We start from the raw sequence: 20,912 nt of genomic DNA on the forward strand, positions 1-20,912 counted from the left end.
CTTGCTTCCCTAATCCCTACAACAGAAAATGTTAGCCTTGCTTCTTTAGAAGTATTGCCCTCATGGGTAACAAACTGGTATGAATAAGAGAAACCGGTATGAATGGAGAAAACCTTCAAAACATGAGCAACAAGGCAGCATTCATTACATAGGAAATGGAACAGACATACAAGAATATGTAACGCCAGTGTGTCCAGAATACTCAAGAAAACCCATTGCCTAGGTGTTTTCCTGTGTAACAAGCAACTTGTTGTCAGGAATAGTAAAAGCACTTTTCTACCATGAAACTCAGGACATGTGAAAAGCCAAAGCTCAAGGAGATAAGCACCAGAAACATGCCTTACAAGCCACTGAAAGGATGATAATAAACAGGGATTCTGTTTAGGTATTGAATTTGTTCAACTTCTTTTAAAAAATCTAAAAATCAATAGCACCAAGGTCAAGCATGTTGATACTCCCATGAACATTCCATGTTAATAATACCCTATTAATACAAACATAGTACAACACCTTCCTCCCTTTGAATATATTACTGCATCTTCTATTTGACATATTAGTGGTAGGAACTAATATATTCAATCAAAGAACATCCTCAGAATTTTAGCCATTATCATCTACAATACAGCTCCATCTAGAAGAGCGTCATTTTTACCAATCAGAATCGCAACTGTACAACCCTTTAAAAACTGGGAACAGGCTGTATTACAGCTACATTGAAACAAAAACAATTTAAAAAATTTTAAAAAAATTAATCAACCATGCACAATTATCTAAACTGGCATTCAGCAAGGATATTGCAGAGAAAAATCTTGAGACTGTTTAAAATACCTTGCGTTTCAGGCTTCAAATACTATAACAAACTGCCTTTACCTGCAGAAACTAGTAATAATCCAAGGTGGAGAGCTGCAAAAATAACACTCACCTATTTACTACCTAAAAAGTGCCTGAAATAAACAGTTATTTAGCAAAGAGAACACCCCACACTCATCCTACTTACATCAAGTTTAAGATTTTCACATGGTTCTGACATTCCTTCAGGGACAAGTAAGGTTAAAAAGGTTATAATTGTGCCAAAAAGAAGAGCTTGGTGCTCAACTACAAAGTGAACGCAACAGAGGAAGGGCACAGAAGGCCCTTCTCTCCCAGTGGGGTAGGTGCAGGAAAACAGTCTCTAAATACACAGATCTCTGCTCGGAGTGTATGTGGAAGCAAAAAAAACCAGTGTGTGATGTTTCCCCAATTGCAAGCAACTTCACAGATTTACCTAAATCCATTTCTACACTGAATGCGTGATACAGAAATCCCTAAACATTTGAGAATTTTTTAAAAATCTAGTTTAGATATACAGATGTATAAACATTTATGTGAGAGAGTTTGCACTGTCATTTTTTCTCTCTTTGGTCCTCATGGAGCTGCCTCTTTTACATTCATATATTTTACTGGAACTTTACAGTAATTCACATTTTCTATTAATTAGATAGAACTAGAGTAGAAAGACTAGAATAAGAAAGGCTTATTTAGTTTCAAGTGGTTCATCAATGAAGACTTTACCTTAAACTACTATTTGCTAAGACAATTAGAAAAAAATAGTTTAAACTTCTTGTGTAGCAGATGTTCAAGATAGTCTATTTAAATTTGTCTTTGTTCGAGGTGTGTTAAACTACTCAAATAATTCAGACAATCTGCAAACAAGATTTCTGACAGGTTGTGAATAACACTCAATTAGTACCATAACTTCTGAGATTAATTTTTCAATCAAGGCACTCCTGCCCCCACCCAAAAAAAAAAAACCCCAAAACAAAACCACCACAAAGAAAAAAACACCACCACCACCACACATACCATGTGAACTCAGTCTCCAGTGTGTAATTCCAAAATTAACATCTGTTTGGTCTTGGTTCAACTGTAAAACCCTATGCCCATTAAATTAAATTACTTAGTTATTTTTCTGGATTTGCCAGGGGGAGGAAGGGAGGGGAAGACATGTTACCCTAAGACTGTAAATAATTTTGTACTTTAAACAACAATTGTATTCCTATTTGGAACAACAGAATTATTCCACTACACTATTTATCCTTCTTGATAGTAGATATAACAACAATAAATATTTTCCACACGGTTATTTCTTAAAATCCCATGATACCTGCATCATGTCCTGAATTACAAAAATGAAAACAGACCAGCAGTTGAGTGAATCTCATCACAGTAAATCAAACACATCTTATTCTATAAACTCTATGAGTTTAGAAATACTAACACTACTTCAGGTAATTCAATTCTGGATACTAAGAAGTTATGAAAGGCTGTATTTAAAAAAAAAAAAAAAGAAAAAGAAAAACATCGAGTGAAAAATGGTATTACAGTACTTCAGTGATACACTGTTTACAGGACAATCTCATTACAGGAAAGCTTCATGACATCTGTTTTTTACCACCATCTCATTACATCAAACTACTTAAGTTATCATGGTTAAGCCACAGCAATTTTATACTTCAGTTCCCTCTCTATAAAATTGGTATACTAGTACTTCTGTACTTCAGGTGAGCGTTGCAAGATAAAATGAGGACATCAAAAACTGTGAGATTATATTAAAGTCACCCCCATAAGCAAGTCAGATACATTATCCATTCAATATAATTTGGGTGAAAATATATCATGTAAGCCATGTAAAGATTGCCATGACAAACAGCATTATCTAATGTAACACACTTGAACGCAGAAGCCCAGAGGTATGATAACTTAAGTATGACAACAGAAGCACTGACTTAAACTGACAACATTTTGCTTTGTCTTTAAATAATGATTTAGCCATCTTGTTATGCAATACACATTAGGTATATTCTCCCCAGATAAAAAGAAACTTACTGTTTCAATTAAAGAAAAAGTTAGTTGACATGTTAAATTTAAAACTGGGTCCTTTAAAAAGTTAGCATCTGTGTCAATTTTTCCTTTGTCCCAAATGATCTTTTAATAACATGGTAACAAAGACTCTTAAAACTTTTCATATGTTTAAACTAATTGAAATCTTGTGCACAGGTTATATATAAAGAAATTAGGTTGCAATTAAGCATAGTTATTAATGATTCTTAAATCTAATTGTTGTGACTATTATAGACCACAGACAAGGTCAACTCTACAAGTTAGGAAACTTTAGCTTTAAAATAAAAAATACCATCTGAATTATATGCATAAAACCCACTTTTGTAATGATATAGCTCTAATCATACTAAGCATGTTCACCCATTTAAAAAAACAGCTGTTTCCAAACTGATAAATTGAAAACATATCCCCTCTCCATAAAACATTAAATTTAATTTAGTAAATACAGTAAAAACACATTAAGTAAAATTAAAAATACTAACTTTTACAATAATTTAAAAAAAAAAACACTCTGCAAATCGTTGTGCTTATAAGCAAATCCAAAATGTAAAAGTCATTTCAGCAATTACTGCAGAGTCCTTACACTAACTGCATAAATGCCAAATACGTGTTTTAACTTCTGCGTATCGGCAGCAAGGTTCCTATCATTGTATTTCAGATTTTTAGTCAAGATCACTTCCCTTTCACTTGTATGCATGAGAAGGAAAAACGTTGGTGTCATCTAAAAAGGAAACTCCTAAAGGAAGACAACACCTCTCTCCCCTAATCTGGCTACAAGAATAACTGGAGAAGAGAAAGAAGAAAGAAAAATTATCCTCCTCTCTGAAACAAAACACGCTGAGCCAGTGAATTGCAAGAGTATCTTTGCAGCAGCGCAGAGACACAAGGCCGTGAGATGCTTGGTTCTTATCACTAGATCTGAGACAGTAAGTCACAGACAACCATAAGACCGTCTGTACAAAATACATTCCCGCTCCTTCTTGCCTGAGCAGAGACTCCGCTCTGAGTAGACAGCTCTCCACTTGTACAAGTCCTGGTGTCTCACAGGGTACATCTGCATCAGTACTTTAGTTCAGATAAGGAGAGCGCTTTTGCAACAAACCTTCCTATCACCCTAGTTAACGCACTTTTGTTTGCTGCATGAAGCAGTCCTGGAGTGCACAAACCTGGTTCCTTTCAGATGAAACTAAAAACCTCACGATGTACTCCAGGAGCACCACCCCTGCCAAAGGGGCACAGGAGCAGACAGGAGCCAGTCCAAAGTAACACCCACTTCACTTTGCAAATGCACTGAGTGTAGAGAGGTATCAGGTCCTCATCACCAATTATTTCATTCTCTGAATCTGCTCTCCCTGGACTGCATTACTTGCCCAGGCAGGCCCAGCCGCTGTGCTTCAGGGTCTCCTTTCACCTGTGAGATGGGACCTGACTGCACCTGAGGTTCACTGAGCTTCTCAGGCTCTGCTTCCTCTTCGGGTTTGTGTCTTCTATTGCCCAAAGTTCTCACCTCCACCTGTCATCTCTGCCTGGTTGACCATCCACATATAACAGCTTACTCTTCCTCGATGTCATCTACTCTCACCACACTGAAACTTCTTCTCCTAAAGACCACTCAAAGCCCAAGTATGATCATCCTTAATTAAACAAACTTAATTCTGGCATTTCTTAACTTTCAGTGCTGGCTGATTTTAAAATAGTAATACTTGGTTCATCATTTAAGCACACAGAAAAACAGAGCGTTGAAGCCAATTGTGTAGCATCACACTGACTCTTCAGTGCTCAACAGCAGGGTTAAAAGCTTACAAACATATAGCCCTCAGCCCTCCATTATTGACATGGATACAGCACTAAGGATAATAAAGCAAACATTTTCTCAGTGCATTTCACAGCCATTAAGAATTGTAACACTGTGCCCTAACAGACCCTGTCTTCCCCAGCCTCTCTCTATCAGAGTCTCAACTCAGAGAGAGATTCCCAGCTCAACTTTTAGTCCTCCCCTCTCATTCCTACATTCAGTTCACCTAACCCGCCTTTGTAACAGCCTATCTCATTAGCCAGCTCCTCAAAACCGTTCTTCATCCCAGTACTTTCAAGTCGTCCTCATACTCCTTGGCAGGGCTGTGAATCGCAGAGAGATTTTTTTTTGCTCTTTTTCTTGTATCACGAATTTTCCTGACTGCTGAAGGGAACAATTTTAAAAGGTCCTAGGCTATATCCACATGACCAAATAATTCAGCATAATAGAAGCAGATCAGTCAACCGAAGCAGCTGGTGCCCAGGCCCCTACGTTTCCAGCATGTAGGGTTTACGAGTTTTATTTCAAGTTAAATTCAGTCTGGAGCCTCAGATTGAGCGTTGCACCACACACATGGTTCAGGGCTGTCCAAAGGACCGATCACTGGGCCTGGAGTTCACTCAGTGTCCACCTGGAGAAGAGATCCCACGCTCAGCTTCCTCCAGGAGGAACCTGGTTTGTACCTACCAAAACCACCCTGTGAACTGAGCCAATGAGTGTCAAGTGGGGATGATCTTTATAACTTTAGAATTACTTTAAAACAGTAATAGCATGATATCTTGCAGAAGCAGGGCAGCTTTACCCAATCCCACAATTCTTCTTATTACAGAGAGAGAATATTTAGCTGCCAAAACAAGAAGTGTCTACTGAGCATATTCCACCTTTCAGAATTTATATTAAGATTGGATACTTTTTTTTGGCAACGATAAAAAAAAGCGCTTAACCATTTCAATTCTCTTGCTCCAGAGCAAGGTCAGGGTAGAAGTTGTAATTACACAAAATGTATAACCATTGCATTAAATGCTTACAAATTCTTGACATTGGAAAACACCACTGCACTTTTCCTTGTTTTCAGAAACAAAGAAAATGAACGCTTTAATCCACCAACAACCAGAATAAGTCAACACAGAAAATTAAGGACAATGTTAGATCTAATAAAAAAAAAATCCCACTTAAATGTACACCTATAGCAAGAAGGAAAAAAACCATACATTCACTCAAAGTTAATTAAAATAAGGAAAAATGCTTGTCATGAAATGTCTTCACTTAGAAAAGAAAATAATTACTACAAAACTGACATCAGTAGGCTTTTCTTCAATTAATAGTAAAACAGCATGAGGAGGAAAACCTTTATTTTACATTTCAGAACTTCAAATATTCACTAAGACATTGAGTTTCATTGTACCTTGTCCTTTTCCTAATCCAGTGATTAATATATGCATATCCAGTGCTCACAGAGTTGATATCAGGGTGTAATAAGAATGAGCGATATTACATGAAGGAACTGATGTCATGTAAAAGAAAATTATTTGGATCATCCTGATCATTTTCTAATACATTTTAAAGAAATGTATATGAAATAATCAAAAAAGGAAATCAGATACTCAAACTGAGTAAACAACAACAAGATGGGAAGGAAAAATAATTTAAAATTTTAAATAGTTCCTGTCATGCAAAATTTGATTTGGTATAACGACAAGTATATATTCCAAAATAGGAGGTAGGCCTTAAGCTTCACATAGTTTAGCCCATTTTCATCTACAACACCCATAATGCATCCTGAAATACAATTTATGCAGGAATAATAACAGAATAATAAACTTTTTCTCTCATTCTCTTGGCTTCTTTGACATTTAATGTCAATCTGCAATAACAAAGCTAATAATGATCTTTGTCTTCACACACTGCTATTGAAACAAAGCATTTCTTTGTAAATTAAAGGGTAATTTTGTTCCCACTATTCCAGTCTAAATCTTTCTGGGCTAGAATCACAGAAGCTCATGGCATATATCACCCTATAATCCAGATCACCTTCTCTCTGCAAGAGAGATGATGTTCTTTCGGAAATAATCATGCGCGCAACCACAACCCAACACAGAGCAGCACGAAGCATGGAAGATTTCACCCGAAGTTCATTACATGATACAAATGCTAGATATTTCTAGAGGTTTCCCGTTCAAAGCTTAACATACAGCAACCTTCCCGAATTTGTAAATCACATGGTGACACATTATAAAGTGACATGTCAAGAATTTACAGGAATCCAAATGTAACAGAAAATCATGCTTTAGCCTGGATTACAATTAGGAACATATTCTTTAATCATATGGCTTTCAGGTCCGCAAAGTAATTAGGTGTATGCTGAGCTTTATGCAAGTGTTATGCTGATTTTACGGGGACTACTTGTATTTGTAATACAAGCTGAGCCACAGTGAATGACTTTGGCATCTAGGAAGTTTTATACAAAGTAACGCATCTGCAACAGCTTCCAGGCAACCTTCTACCCTGCACTTCTATTACTACCTCTTCCAGCTGCCACAACAGCCTACTTAGTCTGATACATGGGTGACAGCAGCTGCAACAGCAAGGTTAAGGGGGAATTACTGAGTCCAACTTCCTCTTAACTGTCAGTTACCCCTACAAACAGGGGCAGTGCTGAGGGTTAAGTATTAACAAGACCAAGGTCTTAATGGCCATTAATTCCATATGGTCACATTAGCTCGCTGCAGACCAGAAAATAAATCAAGAATGCTAATATGTGTAACCATGTAATGCCACTGCGCACAGCATACGATACGTCATAAGAATTTTCCATTAAAAGGTAGAACTTACCCCTCTTCTGAACCCAGCCTTCCTTCACAATGGTAACATCGCTCATGATGGCTCCACTCTGAACCCCCAACTCAAAAGAGTATTTCTTTGAGTTATCAGCTTGTCTGTTTGGCTTCTCTTTTGCAGCTCTTCCCAATTTCTACTGATGAGTCAGCCTGGAAGGAAATATTAGAGAAAGAATTTAAGTCTCTTCTGTTTTTCTCACTTGACAGCCAACAAAAAAGTCTTTGTTGATGTCTTCCACTGACTGAGCTCATATTAAAAATCTGCCTTTTTTTTAATTAACCTTATAACAGAATCATGTTTCTAGTCTTACAGCACGTTCTCCATGAACACTGTAATACTTAAAAGAAGCAGAACGTGTTAAATTTTAAGTCATATGGCACTTTTATAAAATGCACACAATAGAATTCTCTCATACAGGATGCTGTTAAACGAAAGGATGCCAGCACTGCTTCACCGGTCTAACTTTGAACCTACAGGAGCTTTAACCATTCCCACATTTGTCAGAATCCATGCAATGCACAAGTGGTTCCTTTATTACGGCTACACTGATCATATCAAGAGTGCAAGAAAATGGAAGGAAAGGTTCTGTGAAGGAGCTTAAAACCAAAGCCTTAAGTATTATGGAGACGGTTATCCTCATAACTGTTAAAATCTGTAGTAACCAGTTTACCAGCCATGCAATTTGGTTCTTTTAATGCTTGAATTAAAAAAATAGTAAAGGCTACAGAAATATAACATTCTTCCTACTTCCACTATAACTTCATTAGAACCAATACAGATCCTCAACTTACAGAAGTTTTTAAAGAACAGCATCATCTGCAAGTACACGAACAGAAAAACAACTTCTTAAGAGTACAAATTAACCAAAAAAGCCAGTGTTTAGTTTATGAAAAGAAGGAGTGCACATTCTCTCAAGGCTTTAAGCCAGGCAGTGACAAAAGTGCTCTTTTCCCTACAAAGCTCAGCTTGCAGGGGACAGAAGGGAAGTTAGCCCTGGAACAGGACATGCCACTCTCAGAAGCCACAACCCTCTCTTCTGACCACCTCACTCCCAGAGTACCTAACAGCTGTGAAAAAGAGATAAATAGCACTACAGTCCAGTAGGCAGAGAAGCCAGAGGGCAGTGCCAGTAGACTGCCTTTCCCCTCCATCCTTCAAAACAAGGAGAAGCGTTCAAGTAACGCTCATCTAGAAAAGGGTGGGAAGCCAAGAAAAGGGATTTCTCTGATGGTAGAGGAACACCCTTCTACGGCTGTACACACAGGAGTACACTTCTACATAGTGCTAGCATGGAACAGGAACCCGCACACCAGTTTAGTACTGTCAAATGTAGCACATGCATATCCATTTTGTAGGTTGACCAACAATTGTAAACATGTGATAGAAACAAGTATGACTGTGCTAGAAGCAATCTGTGCAACGAATGAATGGAGAAAGGACTGGGAAATAACCTGTTTTAATCCAACCAAGTTTTAGCCAAGTACAGGCTAAAAACTGAACCATTATACACATGCAGGTTACTTCTTTTTTATCATTTGAAAAATGTGTATTTGCACCACACAGCAGCTAGATGGAAGGCTACTTCTGTACGGATGCTGCGCTGTGCAAAATAAAACTTGGGGTCTTTTTCAAGTGGTATGCCACAAAAATGCAGTACAACTTCATTTTACAGAAACACTGAAGTGTGTTACATTTTACAGTTTTGCTTTCACTGAACTATTTTTTCAAAAACTTTTCAGCTGCATAAAAGTAAAAAAGCACAATGCTAAATTCATTAATACTGCAAAGTTGAAGTGATGTTGAATACAGTGCCTCCGAGACATCTCCACGGCACTGGCAGATTTGACAGTAAGACCTGTGCAGGTGATGCACAGCTTTTTGCATTGGCATCATACCCTGTTGTGTCTAAAAGGACACCAGACACCTGTGTTTATGCAACTGCACCCTGCCTTAAGACTTAAATATTGTTTAAGCTTTCATAAGAGTTAAAAGAAAGTGTTATGTAGAAGGTTTTGGAAGGACGTGAGACTGCTTTGTTACTGTTAACTGATCTCACTAGCTTTAGCTGCTTAGACTTTGTATCACGTCAGTCAGTATGGCAGGCATAACCAGATATGCATTTCCACATCCTTCACCTTGCTAGTGTGAGAGTTATTTTCTGGGTGATACATTATCAGAACTTTTGTTTGCATGCTTCAAACTAGAGATAAGCAAGTCTATCAGCTGTGCGTGGAAAGAGATCCTGACAGATTAAGACATGCACCTGAAAGCAGGCTGCAGTTTTGCCGTTCTGGATCACCGCAGCAAGGTATCAGCTCTTACTACAAACACACAAATCTTTACAAAGCCAGAGGTGAGCGTCAAACAACTGTGACCTAAAAGCAGCTGTTCTGTGAAGGAGGTGTAAGCACATTAGTATCCAAATATCTGACTTAAGTTCGATTTTCCTACAAGACTTTCGTTGCATTCTTTAAGAAGTGACCACAAATGACTTTTTTTTTCCAACTATAAAGGCAAAAGAAGCAATGTAACACAGAGAACTTAGCTTAGGCTGGCGTATGCTGCAATATGTTTTACCCTTTTGGCAAATTTAATGTACTTTCCAATTTTGGTGTGTACTTATGAAAAGTTGAGTAATTTATTTTTATTGGTAGAGACTAAGCTATAAGAAATGAACTTCTGTACTAAGTAGCAATAATCTGCCCACATACTGATCATTAAGTCCATGATTTCAGTAGACACCCAGTTTTAATGAATGAATTTATGCTTAAAGCTCCCTATTTATCCACTGATTACAATTAAGTTCGTATTACTCAATCAAAATCTGATCTATGACCGATTTTGCTGTCAGCCAGTATCCCAACAACCTCAAGTGTATGTCTGCAGGATTGCATCCCACCCATCGCATGTACTACTTTACTGAATTTTGAACAAAACACCCAAAATACAAAAATCAGATAAATATGCTGATAAAACTAACCGAATTCTCTCCAGCTTAGCTTCACAATATTACCAGGAACAACTTAAGTAGAATTATCAACAGTTGTATGGTTATATTGGTCGCTCCCTTAATGGATAATTAAAAGTCAAGCTGAATTACATAGGAAGCTGAAGGAGATAAATTGAAGCATTAAAAGACTAATGAAAATAAAGGTTATACATTCACACTACACTTTCAAGAAGCCATTTGTAAGCATCTGTAGTATTATTGCTTATTAAATGCCTTTGAGGCTTTCTAACAGCTGTATTCCTTTACTCTGAAAGTCACTCAGCAAAGCTCCAAAAGAGCAGGCTTTTGAGAATTACTTCTTATCATGACAAAAACTGACCTAAATGAAAAATAGTCATACAGAAACCTTCTTTCCTGAAGATGTAATAAAGGATTGTCTATAGACGTAAAGGAGTTGCCTGAAACACACGGAACAAGAACTCTCACATGACGATAGCATTTCATCTATAGTTCAACTACTTCAAGAAAAGCTACAGAAATGTTTGTTCTGCACAGATGGCATAGAACTTAAATACTTGTTAGCAATCAATTCTGCTTCAAGTTTCAGCGGTTGGTATATAGTAATTTTTATAGTTTCCCTTATTGCTATGGGATGAACCCACAGAAATAGGGAAAAAATGTCTAAGAACTGAGGTTGAAGATACTTTGCATTCTAGCTGCTTCCTACAGGGAAAAACTTGACTTGTTTTTATATGTGTTTTATAGCAATTGGAGAACAGGTTGGACTGCTTTTTTTCCCCCCACGTTATCAAACAGAACTTGGAAGATACTTTTCCAACAATATATTGTGTGTATTCTGCAGACAGTATCAGATAGTCATGTATATGCATAATACATACAAGAACCTATTGTCTGCATGCTTTATGGTGCAGGTGTAAAAATCTACTCCACCGCAGTCAGTCATGTGAAGTAAACATCTGTATTTTTTTGGATCTGGTAAAAAATAGTAAGACTTTTCCTTTCTTCTTTGGAAAGCTATTAAGCCACTTTTATAGTATCAGATGAAACACTAGAAGCACACTTCTAAAGACCTAGTATTACACTTCTAAGTTCCTAGCTGTAGAGGTTGCAAACGCGTGTTTCTGAACAAAGATTAAGCAGAAACTATTACATGCAACAGAGTTCCAGATCCCTCTGCTGAGGTTCAGTTTGCCCAAGCCATGGTGAAAACAAGCCAACACTTTTTCAGTTTTCATCTTGAACTTCAAGAATAACAGCAATATAGAGAAGAACCAGCTCATTTCACGATGCTACCATATGGGAACTATAAGACCAACCATTAAAATGAGCAATGGACCATTCAGTAGGAAGACACCTTTTCCTCAACTTGTACTTTTAAATTAAAGGAGGCTCTCATGCCCATCACAGCAGTCAGGTACCTCCACAGACCCGGTAGATGGGGAGAAGGAAAGAAATCCCTCCCAAGCAGAAGGACTAAAACCAGTGGTTCAGGTCTACACTTAACAACCCCTATGTGTAAGTGAATAATCATCAAGATTCATAAGAACAGACAACACTCCCTTGGAATCTGGGCATCCTCCCATTTCCCCCGTGACAAGAGACAGCTGAGTAAAGAAGACGGTGCCCATAAATTCAGTGTAAATTGTATGATTCAGGTCTCTGTTGTAAGAACTTTCATAAACACAGGCTCCTACTTTCAACAATTTTGGAGCTGAGAAAAAACAGATACTCTCACATTTACCAACTCAAGTTACCAGAGAGAATACCAACAGGATCAGTTTCAACGCTTCCAGGGACAATGCCTATAACTTCCTGTAGGATTATCAACTTAGTGATTCATCCAACTTATTCTCTTAATATATAAGGGAACTACCATTTTCCCTTTTTACAAGTAATCATTTGTTTAATAAAATGTTTGGGGAAAAAAACAGCAAGTGAATCTTTCTGATTCACTTTTCCTGACTCACTGAGATTCTTTAGTCCTCAACGTAAGCAGAGCCAAATCTCATCATCTCTATCTCCTTATTTCTCAGAAAGTTAACCGAAAAATTTTGTGCATGCACACACAAGACGCACGCTACCAAACAAAGCAGCTCTCAGTCATCCTCTAGTGGCTTCCATCACACACACGCTTGTTTCCCTGCTTTGGGGGCTTTTTTTGTAGCAGATCAAGCTCTTAAGAGGTTTTCTCAAATCTGAGTTTGAATCTTCCAAGACAACCGAACAGGCTGTAACTGTCTCCAGTGCCAGCTGCAATCAGAGAGCAAGGAATTCAAAAGATAAGGCTCTAAACTAAAAACAGAGTTGTCTTTAGGATTGGAAGCTGAGATCCAAGTTTTATTTATATGAAAAACGCATGCATATCCTCTTCCCTTACCGAAGTTGTTATCTAAAATTCTGGTCAAACAATTAGAGGATATATTGCACACCATCAAAAATTACACAAAAGACTACGCTGCAGAACAAAGATTGCTATAAAACCTTCTAAATCAAATTAGCCTATATTGCTAATGGAAGAATGACATTCAGTTGAGTGCTTTATCTAAAAAGTATAAGAGTATTTATACAGGCTTTTACAAACTACCTATTCTGGAATTTTGGTTATACTTCAAACACAGCAGAATGGATTATGTCCCTTTTTACGGCCTCAGGAGGACTGACTGATTTAAACACTATCAGTGCTTAGATTGAGAAAAAGGAACCTGCAGACAGATAGTATTTGTTCAACTTTATTAGAGTCAATTTAAAAAAAAACAAAAACAAAAAACCCCCAAACAAAAAAACCCAAACCAACACAAAACAAAACATGAACTGGTTTGACAAGACAAAGAAATCAAAAAAACAGGATTATTAAAATACAATAGATCCTGAATTTATAAAATGGTAATCTTTACGTACGCACAATTAAGACACTTAAAGATATCCCTAAATACTTTCTAAGTTGAAACGTTCATACCTTACAAATTTTAAAACAAATATAAAAAATTCCAAGATATCGTCATGAGAGGCATTGCAAGTATTTTTTAAACTCTATTTCGTACTAAAAGCTTCAAAGTCTTTAAGAATATTGGTATCAAAAATTTACTCCTAACAACTTTATTTTATAATCCTTGACTTGGAATAATGAGGGGGATAACAGGAAAACGGCACTGCCTACACCTTGTGGTAAGGAAAAACAGTGTATTTTGGAAAAGATAAATAGCTCTTTTCAAAGCACGTTCACGCGTATGCTTTATGCCTTAATATTTTCAGTGTTCTGTTTTCACTTTCAGTATGTCAAAAAGCTGCACATAACTAATACATGCTCAGATAAGCCTAGTTAGGAGACTACAGGCACACTGAAATATTAATACATAAGTTAGATGTTTTATTTAGATTCTGCAACTGAGTAAGTTTATCAGGAAAGAAACCATCATTCTGTATTTCTTTTCCTATTATAATGACAAAGCAAGTTATTTTAAGGGACAAAGGTATAATTAAAGTAGGGTGAACAAAGCCACCCTTGCCTTTGTTTACCAAGGTTTAAAGGAAGTTTCTAAATGTAACTAAATTGTTTCTTTAGAATCCCACGTGAAACATTAACAAGCCATTGTTTTGCATTGTGTTTATCGACAAAAATGCTTTAAATCCTTTTTGTGTCGTTCCCCCCCCTCCAATAATAACTGAAAATCAGACAGAAGCAGCATGATAAAACATATTAGAGTATAGGTCTGAAATTTAACCAAAGAATACATTTAAAGCAGAAAAGGTGAAGGGAGGGCTAAAGTTACACATCAAAAAAAAGTTACTGAGACAATGAACTCGGGAGCGTTTTGAGCCTTAAAGGAAGTCAAATCAAGGATTAGCTAGGCTGAGTATCACAATTATGATAATGTTATTCCACTCAACACTTCAAAGTACATGTAATAACTTTAACTTGCTGATGATCAGCGTAGGAATACTAATTCTTGCCTTTTTAAGACAAAGTTCCTTTGCCCTTTAAAAAATTAGTTTAATAATGACTCAAACAACCAAGCAAAATTAAACCCAAGTTCCATATTTTTACAGCAAATGAAAATTGGCTTTCTATGTCTAGAATACTCGGAAAAAGATAATCTAATTTTCAAAAGTTCAAAGAATCTAGAAATTCCTATTCATTCTGACATGAGGGATTTTAAAAGATATCTTCAAGAGATACAAAATAAAGTTTCATTAATTATTTGTATGATAGTAACTTTTCTGCAGCACAACATCATATTGTGTATAAAACACCGAGCACACTGTTGAAGATAATAAAAACCAGAAATGTGTGAACTGCCATGAGTAACAAGAAAAGGAAAGTACTGAGATAAAAATGTGTTCTCAAACTATTAATATAAAAGATGGGAAAAGTTCAGTGACATGTCTACCAAGTAGCTTACTTTTAAACTGTTATAGTAGGATTTATTTATTAACTGGATATTGAACAAATTAAATTCTGAATTGCCTTGCAACAATAGGAATGAGCTTTGTGATTCCTTCCTACAAAGCAATCAAACATTGCTGAACCTACTAACCGTCAAATTCTGACACTGCAGTATGACTAGAACGTAATCAACTTCTAACCTAAAACCTTTGGATCTTCTTGTTCACCTTCAAAAAGCATTATTCTCATCAACTTGAGATCTGAATTTCCTAAGGACAGAAGGAATTCTCTGCAACCTTAAATGAAGATTGTGTATTTTTCAAAGGTATGCTATTGCTTACACACATGTAAGGCTAGATGCAGAGCTCACTAGATGCAAGTCTTTGGCAAATGTTATACGAAAAGCCAGATTACATGAAACTCAGACATACAACCTTAACTCTCTGCCTCAAGGTATATCAATACATTTAGAAAAAGATGTAGTAATTTTAAGAAAATATCGCAAGCCAAGCTGCACCGATCGCGTATCTCGAGAAGCACACTAAAAGCTTAGGGAAAAAAAATTATGTGTGTTGGTAGAAATTGTTTTGCAAGATTGCTGGGACTCAACTGAGAAATACCGTATTAATTCTGTGGTGCTAAACCAGCTGTACAAGAAGTTTTTGACTGTTGGGCACTGCCATTCCACACCTACAAAAAGGCAGTGGTAGGACCTTCATTGATCTCCATGAAGCTGAAGCAGGCTCTTTATCTCTGCTCCTGCTACTGGAGGCAGTCAAATAACTTTACCACATGGACAATGCAGGGAAGTTGGACAAACCATGCTGTCAAGTCAATCAGACATGCATATGAAATACTGACGTCCCAGTTGCATTCTTAAGGGAATTTTAAAATTACTACTGTTCTTTAGCCAGAGGAAGAAAAAAAAAAAAATCACAGGGCAACAACTTGTTCTTAATGCTATTTTTGATCAGTATGACTCAGACCTCAACACTCACATAGCAATACGCGGAAAAAGAGGATTGGTCAAGATGGACTCAACATATATGAAGTTATTTAACCTAAACATAATAAGTGTTGACACAAACAGTATCAAAAAATCAAAGAAACATTTAAAGTGACCAAAAGTAAGCATCTTCATATACACAGGCCAAAAATGCTTACTCTCCTTGACAGTAACATTTAATGATATTCAGTCCCAGGGGGATTTTTTTGGAAGTATTAACTTTGCCACAGCCTCCTACTACACCTGAACAACAGGTTCAATAAAGACAAAAAGACTCTGTTTGAAATCCGTGGCATGCATCAAAACTACCTGAATGCCCATACTTAATGTTGCTCCAGAGCTATGAAACGAGGACAAAATGCCAAATAATCGACTACTACACCCTTGCATTTTCTGCAGTCTTTTTATTAGTATATATTAGTGATTTGTCTACATAAGCTTCATCTATAAATTCTTCTCTTCATATAGGTAGCCCAGAATGTTGTTCATACAATTAGTCAAGTTGCAAATACAAACTAAAACTTTAAAGATTACTTTTTACACTGTGTAAAACACTAAAAAGTTAATTTTCACATTCAATGTTTTATTATTTGCCAGTAGTTTTTCATTTCTCTGGCTTTAACAGATTTTTTTTTAAGCACTTTGAATCAGCTTTTCCATTTACTATGTAACTTATCTTTAGAAAAGAATCTTTTCTATACCATGCCAACTTGTTGCAAAGAAGAATAACTAGTGCAACGCGTTTACCAAGGAGACCCCGCCATACTGGGAAAGTCTCTTCCGTACAACCCAGAGGAAACGTTCTGGTTGACAAGAGGGATTCTCACTGAAAACACACCTTTCCTCACAAGCAATGCGAAACTCCCTCTGAAGTACATGCTGTGCTAGAAAGTATCCCTGCCCCTCCACGGCATTCTTGTTAGGCATATCCTAACAGAATGCGAATCCAAGATGACACAAATTAATCTAATATTCTAGAATAATTTTAAAGGGCACTTAAGTTGGCAATCTTTTCTTACAGGAGAAGGTACTTAATAAGTGGGTTGTAAATTCCATACAAACACTGAAAATAAAAGCAACCTTTTAACATTAAATGAAACTCATGGATGCACACGCTTCACTATTCCTCTCTTTTTGAACTGTTACAGTTGTTCACAAAGGGAGTACTGCATGTTTTGAACAGAATGTTTATTTTATTAGTTGGGAAAAAGAGAATAGAGGGCTTTTGGTATATAGACAACTAACATAGCTACAAAACATACAGTTACAGCATGGCGCATTACTTCTAAAGCAAATCATTTGTGCATTACCCATATCAAAATGGAAGTATGGCACAACAAAGTTTTCACTCAGTGTATTTCAATGTCCTTCCACTCTCCAGTGTCGATTAAAATTAGTAGTATGCTCAAGTCATAAAAGATGCCCAAGAATATTGGGTCTCTGTTGCAAAACCGAAGGAAAGCTAGGCTACCATGTCACCACGTCCACCTCCCCTGTTGCATTAGCAGCACAAAAAGAAACTATAACCAAACACAGTTACAAGAAACTGTATCTTCTTTAGGCTAAGAACGGCACAGAGATTTCGAATGCATTTTAACACGAACTGCCGTAGTAATGGTGTAGTACCTTCCAAAACAACTGAGTATTTCAAAGTTATTTAGCAAATAATGCTTCTTGGGTATAGAAATGATTATTCAATAGCTCTCTTTAAATTGGGAAAATGTGCACCCAGAAAGGGAAAGAACACTCAATCCATCAGTGCTAGACAAATTCCAAGTAGTCTGAAGGATCTTTTAGCTATTATACAAACTTCAGACACGCGCTGTTTCAAACTGTAGTCGGAAGTCAACTTCTGGTAACATCTTGCAAACAGAAGCTTGGGTTACAAACAATAGCAGAGCTCTAGTAAGTGTTTTTGGGTTAAGCTATTTTCCAAACTATTTCCCCTTTCACAAAGCATTTGTTACAGTGTCAAAAAGTCAACATTTTCTAGTGCAAATCAATGCCATCCAATCCTTAAAACTGTATCTACTTCAAATGGGACAAAATAACAACTAGTACCTGTCTAAATTCTCATCGACTTCCTGTAGAATGGCAGCATTTTGCTTAACAACACATCATCTTCCCCCAAAATGCAAAACAAATGAGGGAGTAAAACACTGAAATACTGCCTTCTATGAACCTATTTATGTAACTAAGGAGACTACTGAATTCGTTCAAGCTTAGTTAGAGTAAGTAGGAAAACACCACAGAAGAAACTGTCTAAAACAGGACAGTTTTGTTAATAGTACCTGTGTATATGCACACACCACGCACTTGCATTAGAGAGAAAATTAGTTATTTAAACATGATGTGTAGCCTTCTAGGAAACAGAGATATTTTCTTATCTCTGCAGCTTTTCTTTGGCCCTTATTTGAACTTGAGTTACTGGTTGCATCCAATCAAAATATATCCACATGGACTATAATTAGCAATCCAATCCAATTAAAGATATTGGGGTCAACTTAAAGGCTCCTGTCAGAAAAACACACAGTCCTACAAACAGAATCTTCTTAAGTGGTACACTTACTTTAAAAGTCAAAATAAGCTCCCTTCCCTATCTCATGTACACTCTTCCCATATTCCAGTGCAGAACAGCCAGAACTGGCCTATACAGAGGCTGGCAGAAACAAGGGATCATGCTTAAAATGTTACTTGTCAGAAGTTTAGATCCACTTATTTGCATGCTTCTTGCCCTGAGAAATGAAGACCTCTACATGCAAAACGTGGGGAACCAGGTTTGCCTATTTAGCAAAGTTTTAGTGAAGCCTAAACACACGTTAGCAGAAGAGACTGCTGTAAGTTTCTTCAGTACTGAAAAAAAGCTGGCCATGCAGATATCAGGTATATCATAATTTTCATAATAAAACTCTTAAACAGAGGTTGAGTGAACCAAGTCTGAGACATGTTTCCGTAAAAACGACGAGATGATGTAGATATATACAAGTAGCCAGTCAACTAATAATTACGTTAAAGAAAAAAATTTAGAATAAAGGTCAAGAGAGATTAAATTGTTTATTCCTTTTCAGCTGTAAGAAAACAAGATTTTGGGTTTTTTACATACACCCTTTAAATAACGTATCACGGGAGAACGTGAAAGAAACAACACTGGCTATTTCACACCTCTTGGATTCCCATCCAAAAGTAAACTGAGCAGTGCAGCTCACGTAAAGCGACGAAGCAGCCTGTAAGCCCGTTACTGCTCGTTACATCACGATCATTTGCATTTACACTACAACGCGTAACGGTGCGATCCGGCAACTTTTTGTTCGGGGGCGCCGCACTGACCTGTCAAAACAGACCCGCATCCCGCATTCGCAGCATTTCTGGGTGCGCACGTACGCAGGCACCCCCCGCCGCACCGTGTGCGTTTGGGGTGCAGCAGCCACGCGTGCCGCCCCCGGCTCACCCCACCGCAGCGGTCGGTGCTTCCCGCCCCGCAAGGCACCCGCTGGCCCCCCGCAGCGCCAGGGCGGGCCTCCGGGCAGACCCGGCCACAGGCCCGGCCCCACCTCCGCACGGTAACGCGGCCGGTAACCCCGAACAGCCGGCTGCGCGTCAACTTTCGCATGTGGGCCGCGGCCTCCATGATGGCCGGGGCGGGCGGGGGGGCCGGTTTGTTTACTTGCAGCCAGAGCCGCCGCCGCCGCCGCCGCCGCCGGCGGCAGCAGCAGCAGCAGCAGCATCACTTGAGCGAGGCGCTGCCATCAGCGGCCCGCCGGCCGCGCTGCTATTCTTAGCGCCCGGGCACGCTCACTCGCACACGCACGCACGGAACTTCCCGGCGGATAAACCCTTTCCGACTCCCGGCACCGGCACCCCGCCCCACCGCCGCCCCCAGCGCGCGCACGGCCGCGGGAGGCGGCGGGGGGTGTTGGCGCGCGCGCCCGGCGGGGAGGGGCCCCCGCGTGGGAACCGCCGGCCCCGCGCAGGCAGCGCCCCCGGGCGCGCGCCCTGCCCTGCCCCTGGCGCCCCCGCCCCGTTACATAACCTGCCCCCGCCCCTCCCTTCCCCACCTCAGCCCCGCGCCGCCGCCAGGGCGACCCCCCGCCCGCCCCCCCGCCTCCCCGCCGGCGGCGCTAGGCCACGGGCGCCCCCGCCCCGCGCTCCCCGCCGCCCCCGGCCGCGCAGCGCCGCCGCCCCGCATCCCCTCGCGCGCCGCCGCCCAAGCGCCCCGCCGCCGCCCCGGCCCCTCCCGCCCCGTACCTGCAGAGGCGGCGGCGCCGCGGGCGCCGCTGCGGAGCCGGAGGGCGGCGGCGGCGGCGGCTCCGGGGGGAGAAGGGGAGGGAGGGCGCCGCTGCCTCCTCCCCTGTCCCCCCGCCGGGCTCGGCGGTCCCTGGCGGCCGGTGTCTCCGCGGGGGCGGGAGGAGGCGGCTCCGGCCCCAGGGCGCTGGCGGCGGCTACATGGAGCTGCGCGCCCCGCTACGCAGGGAGGCGCCCGGGCGGGCAGCGCGGCCGCAGCATCGATGCGCGGGGTCAGGAGGGCGGCGGCGGCGGCTCCCCCCGGCGCACTCACCCCGGAGCCGCCCGGGCCCCGCTCTCGGCTCCTCCCGCCGCCTCCGCCGGGCTCGTTATTGACTTTCAGGAAAACTCCCGACGTCACTGGCTCCCCCCGAGTGTCTCCCCCGCCGCGGCGGCGGCGGCGCCATCCCCAGCTCTCGCGAGAAGCGCGGCGGGGACGGGGGGGCCGCCAGACAGCGCGGGGGGAGCCAGACAGAGGGGGGCGGCTGAGGTGAGGGTGGGGGAGGCGGGGGGCCGGCGGCGGGAGGGGGGAGAGCGGCGGAGGCGAGGCGAGGCAGCCGGGCCGCTCGGCAGGCAGGGGCGAGAGCCGAGCCCAGCGGGGCGGCGTGTCCCGCCCCGCCGGCGGGCCGCGGGTGGGAGCGGGAGGATGGATGCAGGCGGCGGCGTCCGCCGGCACCGGGCGCTGCGCCGCGCCGCGCCTGGGTCTTTCCTTTAGGCTGAGGCCGGTGCTGCGGGCCGTGCCTGCCAGGCCGGGAGG

At 40.4% G+C, this 20,912-nt stretch overlaps 1 protein-coding gene across 1 annotated transcript in view; it reads right to left on the reverse strand.

The window, feature by feature from the left end:
* AKT3 (AKT serine/threonine kinase 3) overlaps positions 1 to 20,405 on the reverse strand; it is a 155,985-nt gene extending 135,580 nt beyond the window's left edge. The window contains exons 1-2 of the mRNA XM_075146562.1: positions 20,120 to 20,405; positions 7,508 to 7,662 (exon numbers count right to left, since the gene is read on the reverse strand). Of these exons, the coding sequence (XP_075002663.1) occupies positions 7,508 to 7,553 (46 nt within the window). The 5' untranslated portion in view covers positions 7,554 to 7,662; positions 20,120 to 20,405. The remainder of the gene's footprint in view (positions 1 to 7,507; positions 7,663 to 20,119) is intronic.
* Between the last annotated feature and the right edge of the window lie 507 nt (positions 20,406 to 20,912).

Source organism: Calonectris borealis, chromosome 3, assembly GCF_964195595.1.
Source record: "Calonectris borealis chromosome 3, bCalBor7.hap1.2, whole genome shotgun sequence".
Taxonomy (NCBI): domain Eukaryota; kingdom Metazoa; phylum Chordata; class Aves; order Procellariiformes; family Procellariidae; genus Calonectris; species Calonectris borealis.